This window comes from Zingiber officinale, chromosome 1B (genome assembly GCF_018446385.1).
Source record: "Zingiber officinale cultivar Zhangliang chromosome 1B, Zo_v1.1, whole genome shotgun sequence".
NCBI lineage: Eukaryota > Viridiplantae > Streptophyta > Magnoliopsida > Zingiberales > Zingiberaceae > Zingiber > Zingiber officinale.
Window position 1 is genome coordinate 151,608,324 of NC_055986.1, and position 20,416 is coordinate 151,628,739.

Sequence of the window (20,416 nt, forward strand, 5' to 3'; positions counted from 1 at the left end):
CGGCCGCTACCAAGTCTCCAAGAGATGTAGAGGTTCGGCTACCACCACCAAGCTCCAAGGGATGCTAGAGCAAAGTCTCCTTTCTCTCCTTCTTCTCCTAGCTAGAACCGACCACCAACAAGAGCTCAAAGAAAAAGATGATCCGACCACTAAAGAAGAAGAGAAGAGGAGGGAATAGGGCCGACCATACGCCAAGGAAAAGAGGAAGAACAATAGAAAAGATGTTGTAAGGTGAAGGCACCTCTACCCCCTCTTTTATATTCCTTGGTCTTGGCAAATAAGGAAATTTAATTGTTATTAAAATTCTCTTATATTCCTTGCCTTTGGTTATTATGGAAAAATTAATTAAATTTTCCTTTTAACCATGATATGGCCGACCACACACCAATGCTCCAAATAAGGAAAGTTTTAAACACAAAATTAAAACTTTCTTATTTGTTTCTGGAAATTTTAAAATTAAAATTTTTCTAATAATTTATCCTTTCATGGTTGGTTATAAAAGGAAATTTTATAAATTAAAATCTTTCTTTTAAACATGTGGATGATTTCCAAAAAGGAAAGTTATCTTTAAAATTAAAATCTCCTTTCAATCTACAAATAAGGAAAGATATTAAATCTTTTTTTAATCTTTTGTAGAAACTTATAAAAGGAAATATTTAATTTTAAAACTCTCTTTTTAAATCATGAACATGGTTACAAAAAAAAGTTTTATCAAAATTAAAATCTTCCTTACAATCTACAAATAAGGAAAGATATCATATTTTTTCTTAATTTTTTGTAGAAATCTAGGAAAGATTTAAATTTTAAACTCTCTTTTAAAACCATGGAATCCACATAAGAAAAATTTTAAAATTTAAAATCCTTTTAAATTGATTAGAGTCGGCCACTTATGCTTGGGCTCCAAGCATTAGTCGGCCATATACTTGGCTCATCCTATTGGTCTTGGTCGACCCTAGCTTGGCCGACCCCATTAGGATAGGTAGGAAGGTGGGTATAGGTGGGCATAATTCTCTATAATTAAGAAGCTATGATAGGGACCGAGAGGATGAATTGGTTTTGGTCTCCTAATGAAATTAAGCTTCCCGTGTTCGCCCTGAACACCCAACTTAATTTTATCAATAATAATTCATACCACTAAAGAATTATTATTGAACTACCGCACCAATCCCAAATTACGTTTTGAGCTCCTTCTTATTATGAGTGTGTTATTCTCCCTGTGTTTAAGATGTTGAATGTCCACTAATTAAATGAGTTACTGATAACTCACTTTAATTAATTTCTTAGTCCAAGAGTAGTACCACTCAACCTTATTGTCATGTCGGACTAAGTCCACCTGCAAAGTTTAACATGGCAATCCTTATGAGCTCCTCTTGGGGACATTATCAACCTGGATAACTAGGACACAGTTTTCTTCTATAATCAACAAACGCACTATAAGTAATATCATTTCTCAACTTATCGGGCCTATTGATTTATGGAGCTAAATCTCACCCTTTGACAAATCAAAGAAATAAATACTAAATATATGTGCTTGTTATTATATTAGAATTAAGAGTACACACTTCCATAATAACTAAGGTCTCGTTCTTTTATTAAGTCAGTAAAAAGAACTTACCTTAAATGGTCATACTCAATACACTTAGAGTGTACTAATGTAATTTATTAGTTAAGATAAACTAATACCTAATTACACTACGACTATTCCAATGTTTTGTTCCTTTCCAACTTAGTCGTGAGCAACTCTTTATAATTTATAAAAAATTGATAACATGATCTTCTGTGTGTGACACCACACACCATATTATCTACAATATAAATTAATTGAACAACTACACTTAGCATATAAATGTAGGTATTTGACCATTGTGATTTTTTATTTCTAAATAAATGTTTATACAAAAGCTAGGCTTTTAGTATACACTCTAACAATGACATCATCTCCACAGCCGCCAGGCCCCTCCTATCTGTTAGTTAGAGCCCTAGAGCCAATCATTTGATGATTGTATGGACTCATGTATATCATATTCTTGTATATTAATAAAGGCATTTGTTTGGTTATTATACTTATTTATATTAGTGCCAAATAGACTAAGTATAATAGCGTCCTTGAGTAGAAGGTTCATACCTATATCAATCGATTAGTTGAATCGATAGTGAGATGATATAGGGAACACTACTCTAAATCATTCCTAGTCAAGTATTAGCATTCAGGGACAATGTTAATACAATAAGACTAGCATGTAGGTCAGCTCGATGACTTGATCTCACAAGTCATGGATATAGAGATATCAAGCTGACACATGGGTATGCATTAGAGAATGTATATTGAATGACCCGCCATGAGAAAGTATCATGGATCGTTATATGAGTGTCATATACTTTCTCATGTGGCTATTAGTATGACTATTAGTCCTTAGACCTGAAGTCACCATGGATCCCTACATAAGGAGTTATGTACTTTAGTTTCGTCAAACGTCACCCGTAACTGGGTGGACTATAAAGGCGATTACTGGGTATATAACGAATTATGTAGAGGAATGTGAGTGATGTAGATGGGATCTATCCTCCCATATGACGGAGCGACATCGATATTCTTGATAGAGTGAGACCACTAAGTGCATGGCCATGCCCAAATGAGTCAACATTAGATGTTGAGCTCATTTGATCGAGTGAGTCTACTTGGAGTTCAAGATTTAGATTGATTAGAGGATGACACGGTCTATGCCTCACATTGATCAATCTAGATGTCTAGGATAGAAGGACACTTGTCATTATTTTGTGAGTAGTCACAATTGGTAGTCACAAGGTGATGTCGGATCTCGACATTCTTGTAACTTGGGTAGTAATGATGTGTTGCTAGATACCGCTCATTACTTATGCTCCTAAATGGGTTTAGGGCATTGCCAACGTTACAAGAACCTATAGGTCACACACTTAGGACAATTAGGTGGAGATTAGGTTCATATGATGAACCAAGAGGATTAGATTCATTTGATGAATCAAATTGGATTAAGAGTAATCCTAATTGGGCTAACTTGAGTTCGACTCAAGTTGATTCATGTGTTAAATGAGTCTAATTTAGATTTTGACTCATTGAATCAATTTAATTTAATGAATTAGATTCATTATATTAAGTTGGCTCGGATCAAATGGTTGGATTAGATCCATCATGGTAGAGATTGAGTCAAGTTTGACTTGACTTGAGAAGGAAGACCAAAGGTCAATTTTGACTTGACCTTTTGCCACCTCATTGGTGAGTTGGCATTAGGTGGACCAATAATGATGTTCCACATCATCATGGGTGCCACCTCATGGAAGTGACAAAGCCACTCTCTTAATGGTTTCATATTAATTGCAATTAATGCAATTAATGTGATTTTATGGTTTCATATTAATTGCAATTAATGCAATTAATGTGAATTTTGAAAAGTGGTCGGCCACTTGGTTTTTGGGTGAAGAAATTCATTTTTCATTCACTTGTGTGCCTCTTCCTCCTTCTCCCTTTCAAGCTCTCCCTCTCCCTCTCCTCCCTTGGCCAAACCACATAGGTGCTAGCACACCTTGGTTTTTGGTCATCTCCATCTAGTGTGTCCGTGTGGATACTTCTAGAGGACCGGCGCTTGACGGTCTTGAGATCCGGCATCATTTGGACGAGCGGGAACGCGAAGGGCATCGCATCAAAGGTATAAATGGTTTATCCTTATGTAGATCTACTGTAGATTAAAGTTTTCAAACTCGTACTCGTATTTTCGTTCGGTTTTACCTTGCAAGAGATCCGTGGCTTGGGCGATTCAGGGTTTCCGCGACGCAAAAAGCGGTTTTCGCGGCCCGAAGAACCCAACAGTGGTATCAGAGCCACGTGCAAGGCTTGTACGAGTTTGTTTTTATTTTTATGAAAAATAAAACATTCTGTGATTTTCTGTAAAAATTAGTTTTTATATGATTTTATGGGTAATTTTTCCATAGAAGCGAAGCACAAGTGTCTCGGCACTTGTAGGCTTCGGCTACCGGAAAGATCTTTCAAAACCGGCTTCGTTTTGCCCCAAATCCATTTGGGAAAGCGGGCTTGGGTGCCATTAGATCTCAAAGGAGCAACTCACGATGGTTAGATCGTGGGTAGGGGTACTGCCCCTAACCCCGCAAGGGGATTTGCTCCGCGATCGCACCCGAAATCGCTAAAAACGAACCCGCCGGGAAGATTTTTCCGAAACGGCAATGTCTCGACCCAAATCGTTTTGGGACAGCGGGTTTAGGCGCTGTTGGATCGCAAAGGAACTCTCGCGATGGTTAGATCGCGGGTAGGGGCGATGCCCCTGGGCCCCGCAAGGGGATCCGTTCCGCGATTGCGCCCGAAACCGCTAAACGGGACCGCCGGGAAATTTTATTCGTAAAATTGTAAAAAATAATTTTAAAATTATAGAAAATTATGAAAAATATATAATTTTGAATTATATATTAATTTGTGATAGTCATGGCCCAAAGCCCAATTTGATTGGATAATGTGTTGTAATTCATAATACGGCCTGCGTGCCGTTATGTGATGTGTGTGCTTGTAATTTTATTTTATTTTTGCGACCTGCGAGTCGTGCCTCTCTCTTATATTCTGGTTGTAAATTAGATTTAGACTCGAATGTAACTCGAGTTTCAAATTGTAATGTATAAATTGGAGCGGTGGAGGGTCCACACGAGACGGAGTACCGAGGCGGGCACGAGCAACACAAGGTGGTCAAAGGGAGGAGCTTGGAGAAGCTGTTGACCCTAGGTTGACCATTCGATCTTCTCATTGGCTTGAGAAGATCATAGTAGGGCCATGACTAAATCATAAATAGATTAATTAATTAATTATTATGTATCTGATGTATGTTTAATAATTAATTAATTAATTAGTACCTTAACGATTAGATTAGATCTAAGTCGTGCACATGATGCACCCTTGCGATTAGATTAGATCTAAGTCGTGCACAAGATGCATTCTTCTCGATTAGATTAGATCTAGATCGAACCAACTCTAAAATGCCTAAACCGTGCCGTGATACCTATCACTACCTCGATCACATGTATTGTTGAATCTGCCAAAGAAGAGCAATACATATTATCTTGGTAGGGTACGGAGGGACAATCTTGGTCCCGTCTATCAACACATGGGTGAATACAAACTCAATTAGATTGAGTATTCATAGTTACTCGGTTGGATCGAGTCGACTATAGGCATTCTTCCAATAGTTGGAAAGATAGGTCAATATCACATCTATATTAACTCTCGGGCGAATTAGCCAAAGCTAACTCGAGTTTTAATATAAATGCGGATATTGATTCTATAAACAAGAGTTGCATAGAGATGTAATTGGTAATCGTTACCTACCGATCATACTAAGCCTTGGGCATATTAGCCAAAGCTAACTCAAGGGTTAGTATGATGTGGATCTTGTCCCACAAGAATTATAGAATTCAGTGGGAGCATCGTTTAATTAAAGGCCTAATTAAATGATTTTAAAAGAATATGATATTTATTTCTGCATTTATTTTTGTTGTAGAATTGCCATGACGTCGAATACAAACATTTTCTCCCTGCGATCTGTCCTTAAGAAGGACAAGCTCAACGGAGCAAATTTCCTGGACTGGTACAGGAACCTGAGAATAGTTCTCACTCAGGAACGTAAACTGTACGTTCTGGAGCATCCCATTCCGGAGGCTCCTCCTGCAAATGCCCCGCGAGCTGACAAAGATGCTTACAAGAAGCATCAAGATGACGCATTAGATGTGTCATGTCTAATGCTCGCGACCATGAACTGTGAGCTTCAGAAGCAACATGAGTTAATGGGTGCTTACGATATGGTTGCACATCTTTGTCAACTATATCAAGGACAAGCAGGGCACTGGAAGAGGAACTTCACAGGATACCTGGAAGATCTTAACAAGAAGAGAAATAAGATTTCTACTTCAGGTATAAATGTTATAGAAGTCAACCTCTCTATTTCTTCGTCGTGGGTATTAGATACCGGATGTGCTTCGCACATTTGTACTAGTGTACAAGCACTGAGAAATAGCAGAGCATTGACAAAGGGCGAGATAGACCTACGAGTAGGCAATGGAGCACGAGTCGCTGCTATTGCTGTAGGAACTTATCATCTATCTCTGCCCTCTGGGCTAGTACTAGAATTAGACGATTGTTGTTATGTGCCTTCCTTGACAAAGAACATAATATCAGTTTCTTGTTTGGACAAGAGAGGATACTCGTTTATAATAAAGAACAAATGTTGTTCCGTCTTTTTAAACGATATGTTCTATTGTAGTGCACCTCTGATAAACGGACTCTACATTCTAGACCTAGAGAGCCCTGTCTATAACATAAATACCAAGAGGATCAAGTCGAATGACTTGAACCAAACTTACCTCTGGCACTGTCGCTTAGGTCATATAAATGACAAGCGCTTATCCCAGCTCCATAAGGATGGTTTGCTGGACTCATTTGATTTTGAATCATATGAGATATGCGAGTCATGCCTACGAGGCAAGATGACCAAGACTCCCTTTAGTGGGCACGGCGAGAGAGCGACTGATTTGTTAGGACTCATACATAGTGATGTATGTGGCCATTTCAATGTCGCTGCTAGAGGCGGTTATAGATACTTCATCACATTTACTGATGACTTCAGTAGATACGGTTATGTGTACCTGATGACACATAAATCTGAATCCTTTGAAAAGTTCAAAGAATTCAAGAATGAAGTACAGAACCATCTTGGCAAGAGTATTAAAATACTTCGATCCGATCGAGGTGGAGAATACTTAAGCCATGAGTTTCGTGACTACTTAGCTGAGTATAGGATTTTATCTCAACTCACTCCTCCTGGAACACCACAGTGGAATGGTGTATCCGAAAGGAGAAATCGTACCCTATTAGATATGGTACGATCTATGATGAGTCACACAGATCTTCCGACATATCTATGGGGATATGCTCTAGACACGGCAGCTTTCATTCTCAACCGAGTTCCATCCAAGGCCGTGATAAAGACACCATATAGGATATGGACTGGGAGAGATGCCCAGGTGTCTTTCATGAGGATTTAGGGTTGTGAGGCTTACGTTAGACGTCAAGTCTCAGACAAGTTAGGACCCAAATCCGACAAGTGCTATTTCATCGGATATCCCAAGGAAACTAAGGGATATTACTTCTACATTCCCAGTCAGCACAAGGTAGTTGTGGCAAAGACTGGGGTCTTTCTAGAAAGGGATTTTGTTTCTAGAAAGACTAGTGGGAGCATGTTCGATCTTGAAGAAGTTCAAGATGCGAACAATAGCACTGATGCCTCGATGGAAATTGAACTGGAACCACAAAGTGTTGTGGATGATGTTGTTCCACAAGGAGTTGAGGAACAACAACCAGTTCAAGTAGACATACCTCTTCGCAGGTCTGATAGGGTACGTCGTCAGCCTGAGAGATACTCATTTCTCTTGTCTGACCATGATGACATTGTGCTCATAGAGGATGAGCCTACCACCTATCAAGAAGCTGTGATGAGACCAGATTCCAAGAAATGGCTAGAAGCCATGAGATCCGAGATAGAATCCATGTACACCAACCAAGTATGGACTTTGGTTGATCCACCTGAAGGGGTAAAACCCATTGGGTGCAAGTGGGTCTTTAAGAGAAAGACTGACATGGATGGACTTATCTATAAGGGTCGCTTGGTAGCTAAAGGTTTCAAGCAGATTCATGGTATTGACTATGATGAAACCTTTTCTCCAGTGGCGATGTTTAAGTCCATTCGGATCATGCTTGCTATTGCAGCCTACCATGACTATGAGATATGGCAGATGGATGTCAAAACCGCGTTTCTGAATAGAAACCTACTCGAAGATGTGTACATGACACAACCTGAGGGTTTTGTAGATCCACAGCATACTAGTAGAGTATGCAAGCTGCATAGGTCCATTTATGGACTAAAGCAAGCTTCTCGGAGCTGGAATCTTCGATTCGATGATGCGATCAAACAGTTTGGTTTCATCAAGAACGAAGATGAGCCTTGTGTCTACAAGAAGGTTGTAGGGGACATAGTTGTCTTCCTCATACTGTATGTGGATGACATACTACTCATTGGGAAGGACATCCCTATGCTTCAGTCTGTCAAGACATGGCTAGGGAGTTGCTTCTCAATGAAGGACTTAGGCGAGGCATCTCGCATTCTTGGGATACATATCTATAGAGATATATCTAAGAGATTGCTTGGCCTAAGTCAGAGTACATATATTGACAAGGTACTTCTTCGGTTTGCCATGCAGAACTCCAAGAAGGGATTTCTGCCGATGTCACATGGCGTGAGTCTTTCGAAGACTCAAGGTCCCTCTTCTAGAGAGGAGAGAGACCGCATGGATCAGATCCCTTATACCTCAGCCATAGGATCGATCATGTACGCCATGCTGTGTACTCGACCTGATGTCTCGTATGCTTTGAGCATGACGAGCAGATACCAGTCAGATCCAGGTGAAAGTCACTGGATAGCGGTCAAGAATATTCTTAAGTACTTACGAAGGACTAAAGAATATTTCTTGATATATGGAGGCAATGATGAGCTAACTGTAAAGGGTTACAGTGATGCCAGCTTTCAGACCGATCAGGATGATTACCGATCGCAATCAGGGTTCGTATTTTGCATTAATGGTGGTGCTGTCAGCTGGAAGAGTTCAAAGCAGGATACAGTAGCTGATTCTACAACGAGTATATTGTTGCATCGAGGCGAAAGGAGGCGCTTTGGATCCCAAGTTCATCATCGAACTTGGGGTGGTTCTAACATCGACCAGTTGAGCTCTATTGTGACAACAATGGAGCTATAGCACTGGCGAAGGAGCTCACACCAGTGGACCAAGCACATACTACGGCGCTTCCATCTCATTCGAGAGATTATCGATAGAGGAGATGTGAAGATTTGCAGAGTACCTACAGAGGCTAACATCGCAGATCCCTTGACCAAGGCTTTGGCACAGAGGAAGCATGATGGTCACACTAGGTCTTTAGGCCTTAGAGCCTATACTGATTGGCACTAGTGCTAGTGGGAGATTGTTAGTTAGAGCCCTAGAGCCAATCATTTGATGATTGTATGGACTCATGTATATCATATTCTTGTATATTAATAAAGGCATTTGTTTGGTTATTATACTTATTTATATTAGTGCCAAATAGACTAAGTATAATAGCGTCCTTGAGTAGAAGGTTCATACCTATATCAATCGATTAGTTGAATCGATAGTGAGATGATATAGGGAACACTACTCTAAATCATTCCTAGTCGAGTATTAGCATTCAAGGACAATGTTAATACAATAAGACTAGCATGTAGGTCAGCTCGATGACTTGATCTCACAAGTCATGGATATAGAGATATCAAGCTGACACATGGGTATGCATTAGAGAATGTATATTGAATGACCCGCCATGAGAAATTATCATGGATCGTTATATGAGTGTCATATACTTTCTCATGTGGCTATTAGTATGACTATTAGTCCTTAGACCTGAAGTCACCATGGATCCCTACATAAGGAGTTATGTACTTTGGTTTCGTCAAACGTCACCCGTAACTGGGTGGACTATAAAGGCGATTACTGGGTATATAACGAATTATGTAGAGGGATGTGAGTGATGTAGATGGGATCTATCCCTCCCATATGACGGGAGCGACATCGGTATTCTTGATAGAGTGAGACCACTAAGTGCATGACCATGCCCAAATGAGTCAACATTAGATGTTGAGCTCATTTGATCGAGTGAGTCTACTTGGAGTTCAAGATTTAGATTGATTAGAGGATGACACGGTCTATGCCTCACATTGATCAATCTAGATGTCTAGGATAGAAGGACACTTGTCATTATTTTGTGAGTAGTCACAATTGGTAGTCACAAGGTGATGTCGGATCTCGACATTCTTGTAACTTGGGTAGTAATGATGTGTTGCTAGATACCGCTCATTACTTATGCTCCTAAATGGGTTTAGGGCATTGCCAACGTTACAAGAACCTATAGGGTCACACACTTAGGACAATTAGGTGGAGATTAGGTTCATATGATGAACCAAGAGGATTAGATTCATTTGATGAATCAAATTGGATTAAGAGTAATCCTAATTGGGCAAACTTGAGTTCGACTCAAGTTGATTCATGTGTTAAATGAGTCTAATTTAGATTTTGACTCATTGAATCAATTTAATTTAATGAATTAGATTCATTATATTAAGTTGGCTCGGATCAAATGGTTGGATTAGATCCACCATGGTAGAGATTGAGTCAAGTTTGACTTGACTTGAGAAGGAAGACCAAAGGTCAATTTTGACTTGACCTTTTGCCACCTCATTGGTGAGTTGGCATTAGGTGGACCAATAATGATGTTCCACATCATCATGGGTGCCACCTCATGGAAGTGACAAAGCCACTCTCTTAATGGTTTCATATTAATTGCAATTAATGCAATTAATGTGATTTTATGGTTTCATATTAATTGCAATTAATGCAATTAATGTGAATTTTGAAAAGTGGCCGGCCACTTGGTTTTTGGGTGAAGAAATTCATTTTTCATTCACTTGTGTGCCTCTTCCTCCTTCTCCCTTTCAAGCTCTCCCTCTCCTCCTTCCTTGGGCGAACCACATAGGTGCTAGCACACCTTGGTTTTTGGTCATCTCCATCTAGTGTGTCCGTGTGGATACTTCTAGAGGACCGGCGCTTGACGGTCTTGAGATCTGGCATCATTTGGACGAGCGGGAACGCGAAGGGCATCGCATCAAAGGTATAAATGGTTTATCCTTATGTAGATCTACTGTAGATTAAAGTTTTCAAACTCGTACTCGTATTTTCGTTCGGTTTTACCTTGCACGAGATCCGTGGCTTGGGCGATTCGGGGTTTCCGCGACGCGAAAAGCGGTTTTCGCGACCCGAAGAACCCAACACTATCACCAGTATTATTCCACCAAGCCTTCTGAGTCAGGGCTAATGCGACAACAGGACGCTCCCACCAGTTGCCTTACTCTGAGAGGTCAACTGGCTACTTGTTGGAATGAAAGCGTTCAGCAAATAGAGGGCTTGTCTGTACCTGATCGGATGGATAGGTTCTCGGAGTTGTATGTCCAGGTGAGCTTCACCCATTTATACGACCAAACTTCTTCCATTCTTCTTAAACGCTTTACTTTTTTAGCTCAGACTCATGCTGAATCTCTAGTGATGAATCAAACGCTTCATCTTAATTATCACCATAATAAGGTGTTATCGAATAGGGTAGCTGAGCTAGAATTACAACTGAATGATCCCGCAACGGCCAGCCGCGCCCAAAGAGCTGAAATAGAGACCTTGAAGAGGGCCAACGCTCAACATCGCCAATCTCTACGAGCAGCCGACCAAGAGCTCCAAGCCCTTCGTGAAGAAAAAATTCAGGCCGAGGGTCTTCATAAGCAAGCTGTGGATCAGCTAACTCAAGAGTTGAGATCTAAGGAGGCCCTCCTGCAAGAGCAGAGCAGGACCATGGAATCCCAGGCCACCAAATTGCTCGCCCTGAGAGTCGAACTGTCCCAAGCCCATTCTGGTCTTTCTGGAGTTACCTCAGCTCTGGAAATATATAAGGCAGGGGAAGACGAACGTCGCAGGCAGAGCCGAGAGGCCTACCTTCATTCTCGAGAGTTCGGCGTCCAGGTCGGGGACTGCTTTGTGGTCTCTATAGCTTCTGGCACTGCAGGGGCCTTGCGGCAACTATACGAGCAAGGATATCTCAAATCCGCTCCTCCCGAAGACTTTTTGGACCATCATCACATTTTGGACGAAATGCCTGACGAAGTTTTCTCTGCCTTCAAGTGATTTGCATATGTACACTATGTAAACTGAACTATTTGATGTTGAATGCAATATTTTGCTTCCTGTTCTATCTCACTCCTTGTTATCCGTTGCCTGAGTTTGGGTCCCAAATAAGTTTGATGACTTACAAAGAGGATGTAACAATCCCGACCAGACAAGCAATTTTACTGACCGACTGGGTAAATATTCCTGACCTGATCTATCCTATCTCAAATTACACTTGGGTATGGTAAGGCCGAAGATAATTAGCGGTCTAGGGCCGGTCTAGATTCCTGCCCCGGTTGTCTTGCAAATAGTACGCTTCTGATGCCAATTTTTAATAACCTTATATGATCCATCTCATTGAGGTGCTAGCTTGGCTACGTCTCTCACGGGTTTTGATCGCTTCCAGACCAGGTCCCCTTCTCCGAAGAAGCAAGGAACCACCTTCTTATCATAATTCTTCCTCATCCTCTGTCGATAGGAAACTAGCCAGGCTTCTGTTTGTTCGCGAGTTTCGCTAATGAGGTCCAGCTCTGCCATTCATTGCTCGGCGTTCTCCTCGTCGTATAGCATTCTCCTAGTTGAAGGCACCCCGACCTCCACAGGTACCACTGCCTCACTGCCGTAGTGTTAGTTAGAGCCCTAGAGCCAATCATTTGATGATTGTATTATGGACTTGTTGTATCATATTCTTATATATAAAGGCATTTGGTTTTTAGTTATTATGCATACTTGTATTGGTGCCAAATAAACTAAGTATAATAACGTCCCTGAGTAGAAGGTTCTTACCTATATCATTCGATTGGTTGAATCGATAGTGAGATGATATAGGGAACACTACTCTTAATCATTCCTAGTCGAGTATTAACATTCAGGGACAATGTTAATGTAATAAGACTAGCATGTAGGTCAACTCGATGACTTGATCTCACAAGTCATGGATATAGAGATATCAAGATGACACATGGGTATGCATTGGAGAATGTATACTGAATGACCCGCCATGAGAAAGTATCATGGATCGTTATATGAGTGTCATATACTTTCTCATGTGGCTATTAGTATGATTACTAGTCCTTGCACCTGAAGTCACCATAGATCCCTACATAAGGAGTTATGTACTTTGGATTCGTCAAACATCACCCGTAACTAGGTGGACTATAAAGGCGATTACTGGGTATGTAACGAATTATACAGAGGGATGTGAGTGATGTAGATGGGATCTATCCCTCCTATATGACGGGAGAGACATTGATATTCTTGATAGAGTGAGACCACAAAGTGCATGGCCATGCCCAAATGAGTCAATATGAGATATTGAGCACATTTGATTTAATGAGTCTACTTGGAGTTCAAGATTTAGATTGATCAGAGGATGACATGGTCTATGCCTCACAGTAATTAATCTAGATGTCTAGGATAGAAGGACACTTGTCATATATTGTGAGGAGTTACAATTAGTAGTCACAAGGTGATGTTGAATCTCAACATTCTTGTAACTTGGGTAGTAATGATGTGTTGCTAGATACCGCTCATTACTTATGCTCCTAAATGGGTTTAGGGGCATTGCCAACGTTACAAGAACCTATAGGGTCACACACTAAGGACAATTAGATGGAGATTATGTTCATATGATGAACCAAGAGGATTATATTCATTTGATGAATCAAATTAGATTAAGAGTAATCCTAATTGGGCTAATTGAGTTAGACTCAAGTTGATTCATGTGTTCAATAAGTCTAATTTAGATTATAACTCATTGAATCAATTTAATTAAATGAATTAGATTCATTATGTTAAATTGGCTTGAATTAAATGGTTGGATTAGATCAACCATGAGAGAGATTAAGTCAAGTTTGACTTGACTTGAGAGGAAGAGGAAGAGTCAAGTTTGACTTGACTTTATGCCACATCATTTGTGACTTGGAATTAAGTGGCCAATGATGATATGCCACATCATCAAGGCTAACACATGTGTGTGCCACCTCATGGAGGTTACAAATCTCTTATTTAATGTGGCCTCCACATTAAATGAGAAGGGGGTTACAAGTTTTGTTGTGGCCGGCCACTTATGGGGGTTTTGATGAGGTGAATTTCATTCAAGCCTATTGTAACTCTCATCTTCTTCCTTGCTCCAATTCTTCTCTCCCTCTCCTCTCCATTGCCGAGACCTTCATGGAGTGGTAGCATACTCTAAGGTTCTCCCTCCATCGATTTGTTCGTGTGGATACTTCTAGAGGGTTGTCTACTTTGACAATCTTGAGATCTGGCACCTTGGACGAGCGGGATTCGCGAAAGGCACACATCAAGGGTAAAACTCGTACTCTAATGTAGATCTTGAGTTTGTAAACTCATACTCATAGTCTTTCGAAATTTTATTCTTCGCACGGATCCGGTGGCGGGGGGTTTCGGGGTTTCCGCGACGCGAAAAAGCGGTTTTTGCGGCCTAAAGAACCCAACAGTGGTATCAGAGCCACGTGCGAAGAGAGTACGAGTTTAATTTGATTTTTATGAAAAATATAGGTTCTGTAACTTTCTGTAATTTTATGGTTTTTATAAGTATTTTTCTCGTAGAAGCGAAGCACAAGTGTTTCGACACTTGTAGGCTTCGACTACCGAGAAGTTTTTCCCGAAACGGCAAGGTTTCGCCCCAAATCTTTTTGGGATAGCAGGCTAAGGCACTGTTGGATCGCTAAGGAACCCTCGCAATGGTTAGATCGCAAGTACGGGCGCTGCCCCTGGCCCCGCAAGGGGATTCGTTTCGCGATTGCGCCCGAAAACCTACTAAACGGAACCGCCAGGAATTTTTACTTGTAAAAATTGTAGAAAAATTATAGAAAATACATAATTTAGAATTATGTATTATTTTGTGATAGTCATGGCCCAAAAAGACCCAATTTGATTGGAAATGTATTGTAATTCATATTACGGCCTGCATGTCGTCATTTGTGTTGTGTGTGTTGTATACTTGATACACGACCTGCGCGTTGTGCCTTTCTCCATTTATTCTTGTTGTAAATTAGTTTAGACTCGAATGTAACTCGAGTTTCAAAATTGTAATGTACAAAATTGGAGCGGTGGAAGGTCCACTCGAGACGGAGTTACGAGGAGGGCGCGAGCAACACAAGGTGGTCAAAGGGAGGAGCTTGAGAAGCTGTTGACCTTAGGTTGACCATCCGATCTTCTCATTGGCTTGAGAAGATCGTAGTAGGGTCATGACTAATCACAAATAATTTAATTAATTGCTTGTGTGTATGTGATGCATAATTAGTAATTAATTAGTACCTAACGATTAGATTAGATCTAAATCATATACAAGATGTACCCTATCATTAGATTAGATCTCAATCGCGTCAACTCAAATGCCTACCGTGTCGTGATACCTATCACTACCTCGATCACATGTGTTGTTGAATCTGCCAAAGCAGAGCAACACATATTATCTTAGTAGGGTACGGAGGGATAATCTTGGTCCTGCTTATCAATGCATGGGCGAGTACAAACTCAATTAGATTAAGTATTCCTAGTTAACTCGGTTGGATCGAGTACAACTATAGGCATTCTTCCAACGGTTGGAAAGATAGGACATAAATCACATTTATATTAATTCTTGGGCGTATTAGCCAAAGCTAACTCAAGTTTTAATATAACTGCGGATAATGATCTTATAAACAAGAGTTGCATAGATATGTAATTGGTAAATTATTACCTACCGATCATACTAAGTCTTGGGCGATTTAGCCAAAGCTAACTCAAGGCGTAGTATGATGTGGATCTTGTCCCACATGAATTATAGAATTCAGTGGGAGTATCATTTAGCTAAAGGCCTAATTAAATGATTTAAAAGAATATGATATTTATTTTCTGTATTTTTCTATTGTAGAAAACCATGACGTCGAATACGAACTCTTTCTCCCTGCGTTCTGTTCTTGAGAAGGACAAGCTCAACGGAGCAAATTTCCTGGACTGGTACAGGAACTTGAGAATAGTTCTCACCCAAGAACGTAAATTGTACGTTCTGGAGCAGCCCATTCCGGAGGCTCCTCCTACCAGTGCCACGCAAGCTGACAAAGATGCTTATAAGAAGCATCAAGATGACGCATTAGATGTGTCCTGTCTAATGCTCGCGACCATGAACTCTGAGCTTCAAAAGCAACACGAGTTGATGGGCGCTTACGATATGGTTAAACATCTTCGTCAACTGTATCAAGGACAAGTGAGGCACGAGAGATTTGAGATCTCAAGGGCACTATTTCGGTGCAAGATGTCAGATGGGGCTCCCGTAGGCCCATATGTACTCAAAATGATTGGGTACATAGAAAACCTATAGAGGTTGGGATTCCTGTTTGGCCAAGAGCTGGCCACTGACTTGATCTTGCAATCCTTACCGGATAGCTATAGTCAGTTCGTTCTAAACTACAATATGAACGAAATTGACAAGCCACTGCCCGAACTACTTAGCATGTTAAGAACTGCTGAGCTGAACCTTAAGAAGGCTAAGCCCCACTCTATTCTGATGGTTCAGAAACACAAGGGCAAGGGCAAGCCCAAAGGCAAAGGAAAGTCTCAAGCCAAGGACAAAGCCAAGGCACTAAATCCTAAAGGAGGGGTCACCAAGGATGCTACCTGCTTCCACTATGGTCAGACCGGGCACTGGAAGAGGAACTGTAAGGTGTACCTGGAAGATCTTAAGAAGAAGCGAAGTGAGACTTCCACTTCAGGTATATATGTTATAAAAGTCAATCTATCTATTTCTTCATCATGGGTATTAGATACCGGATGTGCTTCTCACATTTGTACTAATGTGCAGGCGCTGAGAAATAGCAGGGCATTTGCAAAGGGCGAGGTGGACCTACGCGTAGGCAATGGAGCACGGGTTGCTGCTGTTGTTGTAAAGACTTATTTTCTATCTCTGCCCTCTGGGCTTGTACTAGAGTTGGATGATTGTTGTTATGTGCCTGCTTTAACTAAGAACATAATTTCAGTTTCTTGTTTGGACAAGAAAGGTTTCTCTTTTACAATAAAGGACAAATGTTGTTCTGTTTATTTAAAAGATATGTTCTATTGTAGTGCACCTCTGATAAACGGACTCTACATTCTAGACCTTGAAAGTCCTATCTATAACATAAATACCAAGAGGTTCAAGTCGAATGACATGAACCAAACCTAGTGCTATAAATGAGCCGAGTCAAGCTCGAGCCAGTCTTGGCTTGAGCTCGGCTCGACTCGATTTAAGTTAGCTCGGCTCGAGCTCGAGCTCGACTCGAAAAGCTCGAATTAAATTCCAGCTTTCAAGCTCGAGCCAAAGTCATAACCTAAGCCATTTTTAATTCTACAATGTAGAATGCAGAATTGCAGATCATCAGTTTTCTAAAACAATCCATAGAATTTCAAAATTGTCAGAATTTAAAAACTAAAATATTCATAACCTAAGCCAATTTTTCTATAAATCAAAGTATCAAACAATAACAACTTTAAATAAAAAATGACCAAATTCCTCTCTAAAAGACTAAAACTAAACATGAAAACACCAATTATTCATAAAAGAAAAAAACTACTTGAACCGTTGAACATCACAAATTCACAAGTCACAACACAAATATATAATAAAAAAAACATAAATAAAAAATGCAATTATATGATAAAACACTATTCTTGTTGCCAAAATATCAAACTTCATCTCAAATTCCCAACAAAATTAACCAAATCCAAAAACATAATATTCCAAATTCAAACCACCCAAACTACTCAAAACATTAAATTTCTGCAGCAATCAATATCTTCTTCTCCATATCAAATTCTCAATCATACCACCTATACTGCAACCTGCATTTAATAATACGAAGTGGTATTAAGCTTAATTGAAATCTTACACTGGAAACAAATGTTAAACAAAGAACTAAAATCTTACTTACTTTAACATGTGTTTAACATATGTGTTTCCATATCAAAATTCTGCAGCAATTTCCATATCTTCTTCTTTGTTTAACATGTGTTTCCAAAATTCCATATCAAATTTCTGCAACAATCATACCACAATAATTACATCGGAAACAACATGATAAACAAAGAACTGAAATCTTACTTTAAGAGGTAGATACTGGAAGAAAAATTTCTTGATAAGTTTTAGCTTTCTGAAAAAGTAAAAATTAGATAAATAAGCGATTAAATTCATTAGAATGTAACTTAGAAAGCTAATAATGAAATATAACTTACTTTAGTCTTCTTTTTTAGTCCATGTATATGTCGAAGCCAATCACCCCCACACAGTAGAGTCTCACCGTGTCTGGAGAGAGAGATGAATGATAAGAATCAATAACTCTTGTCCCTGCACTAAATGTTGCTTCTGAAGCCATTGAGCTCACTGGAATAGCTAAAATATCAGCTGCTATCTTTGACAATATTGGATACTGTATTCTATTCATCCTCCACCATTCTAAACATGAAAAAATTTTAGGAATCTCATTCTTCTTTAGACGACCCTTTTCAAGATAATCTACCAATTCAGATCTCTTAGTCTCTGAAGTTTCAACTTTTGCACAATATTCATCAAAATCATCCCAATTATACACAGAATTTTGTTGACTTCTTCTAGCACTTGAAGAACCAAAACTCTCAGACTCAAGTAAATGAGGCGCTCCTTTATTAGTTTCTTCAACAACATACTCCTCATAAAGAGAATTAATTATCTCCTTAACTTTTAAGATATGCTTAGAGGCATCCAATTCAGAATAAAGCTTAGGAAAACAAAATTCAACTGCAAGCATTTTTTTGGTTGGATCTAACACAGCAGCTATAGCCATCGATAAATTACAATCACCCCAATATTTGTCAAATTTTTCTTTCATTTTACTAGATAATTGCTTAAGAAACAAATCTTCATATTGTGCATAAATATCCAATGCTGACTTTATTTTTTGAACTTCTTGAAGAAATAAATTTGAAGTAGGATATTCGCTACCTGAAATAATATGTGTGGCTATCCAAAAAGCCTCCAACAGTGAGCAAATCTTTTGAGCTTTATCCCATTCTTCTTCTTGAGGGCAGCAACCATAAAAGGGATCACGTTCTTTGAACATCTTAAAAGCTTCTTTGAACTTGAGTGCACAACTTAACATCTCAAAATCGAGTTCCACCTGGTTTTGCAATCACAAATCAATTTTTTATTCTTCAACTGTAATTGTTGCACACACTCTGCAAATTGCACACGTCTTGCCTCTGAACGATTTACATATTCTACACTTTCCCTTATATTACCAATAATACATTCAATCTCCCTCAATTCATCTTGAACACACAAGTTCAAGATATGTGCACAACAACGAACATGAAATAAATTTCCTTCACATGTCAATGTTCTTGACCTTTGAATGGTATCTTTCATATATCGAATAGCCAAATCGTTACTTGAAGCATTATCAACTGTAATAGTGAAAACCTTATTTTCAATGCCCCACTCTTTCATACACTTGAAAATGGCATCGGAAATTTGAAGACCTCCCCTTGGTGGTGGAATGTTAATGAAACTTAAAACTCTCTTTTGTAAATTCCAACAAGAATCAATCCAATGCCCAGTGACAACCATGTATTCAATCTTTTGAGTCTTTGACTTCCAACAATCTGTTATTAAACTTATTTTATCAACACACTCAAGACTTTTCTTCAACCTCTTTTTCTCAATCTCATAAATTTTCATACAATCTGCTCTGCATGTTGTCCTGCTAATTTTTTGCCATTCCGGCATTCCACGCCTCATCATTAAATTGAACCCGTCTTCATCAAGAATGGTGAATGGGTGTTCATGCATCATGATCCAATGAGCAGCTGCCTCCCTCATTTGTTCCATGTCAAATTTTCCAGAATGCAAAGTAAGAATGGATGGTGAAGCTGAATCAATGGGCAAAAAACTCAACTTTGTTTGTTGTTCAGCTGCACGCAAATTAATTTTTCTCTTCACACAATTTAATCTATGTCTCAAAAGACTTGATGTGGCCCCTGATTTACCCAATGTAAAAAGAGATTGACAATGTTTACATTTTGCTTTCTTTGATCCATCCACTGTATCAAAATCATTCCATACTTCTGAAATTTTTTTTCTTTTCTTTGTTTGGAACCCCTCTTCCTCTTTTTCTTCAGCATTTTCTTGTGTTTCTTGACCAGCTGTGTCAATTTGCTTGTTGATCTCAAGATTAACCTCATTACTTTCAGCTATGATACTATTTATGGTAAGTGGAATAGATGACTCTTCCATAGACATAACTGATCAAGAGATGAAAAATTGCCAAATAAATTATAAAAAACTCAAACAAATAAGAAGAGAAAGATAATCTACAAACAAAGGCAGGATTCACGCCAATATGTTTTTTTGTAATTTATAGTGCATAGAATTTGTTAGAATTTAAAAAAAAAATAACAACCAATTAAACTTTAAGGAGAACAAATTGCATTTCTGGACTATCGGAACAAATTGCATTTCTGGAGTCTGGACAACCAATTAGACTCTTTCGGAAGGTAAGTGATCATGAGGGATATATATCATTTAAGGATAAAAATTTGCCATTCTACAAAACTAAGAGGATTAGTCGGCATAACATAATTG

The 20,416-nt window shown here is 39.3% G+C and overlaps 1 protein-coding gene and 1 long non-coding RNA gene across 2 annotated transcripts; both read right to left on the minus strand.

Moving 5' to 3' along the window:
• Nucleotides 1–17,496: 17,496 nt before the first annotated feature.
• On the minus strand, nt 17,497–17,949 carry LOC122009702. Its single transcript, XR_006119642.1, has 3 exons — nt 17,903–17,949; nt 17,733–17,836; nt 17,497–17,643 (listed from the first exon to the last, which is right to left on the minus strand). It is a non-coding gene; the product is annotated as an uncharacterized LOC122009702 (long non-coding RNA).
• A 98-nt stretch (nt 17,950–18,047) lies between these two features.
• Nucleotides 18,048–19,663, minus strand: LOC122043429 (zinc finger BED domain-containing protein RICESLEEPER 2-like). The gene is made up of 2 exons (XM_042604032.1): nt 19,049–19,663; nt 18,048–18,953 (listed from the first exon to the last, which is right to left on the minus strand). The coding sequence occupies exons 1-2, from the start codon at nt 19,661–19,663 to the stop codon at nt 18,048–18,050; spliced, it is 1,521 nt and encodes a 506-aa protein (XP_042459966.1).
• Nucleotides 19,664–20,416: the final 753 nt, after the last annotated feature.

Bases quoted from the DNA above. Each gene is read 5' to 3' on its own strand.
- LOC122043429 (XM_042604032.1), bottom strand. From the start codon at position 19,663: ATGGAACAAATGAGGGAGGCAGCTGCTCATTGGATCATGATGCATGAA. The intron at 18,954-19,048 runs GTAAATCGTTCA...TTGCAAAACCAG, and splicing joins TAAGGGAAAGTGTAGAATAT to GTGGAACTCGATTTTGAGAT.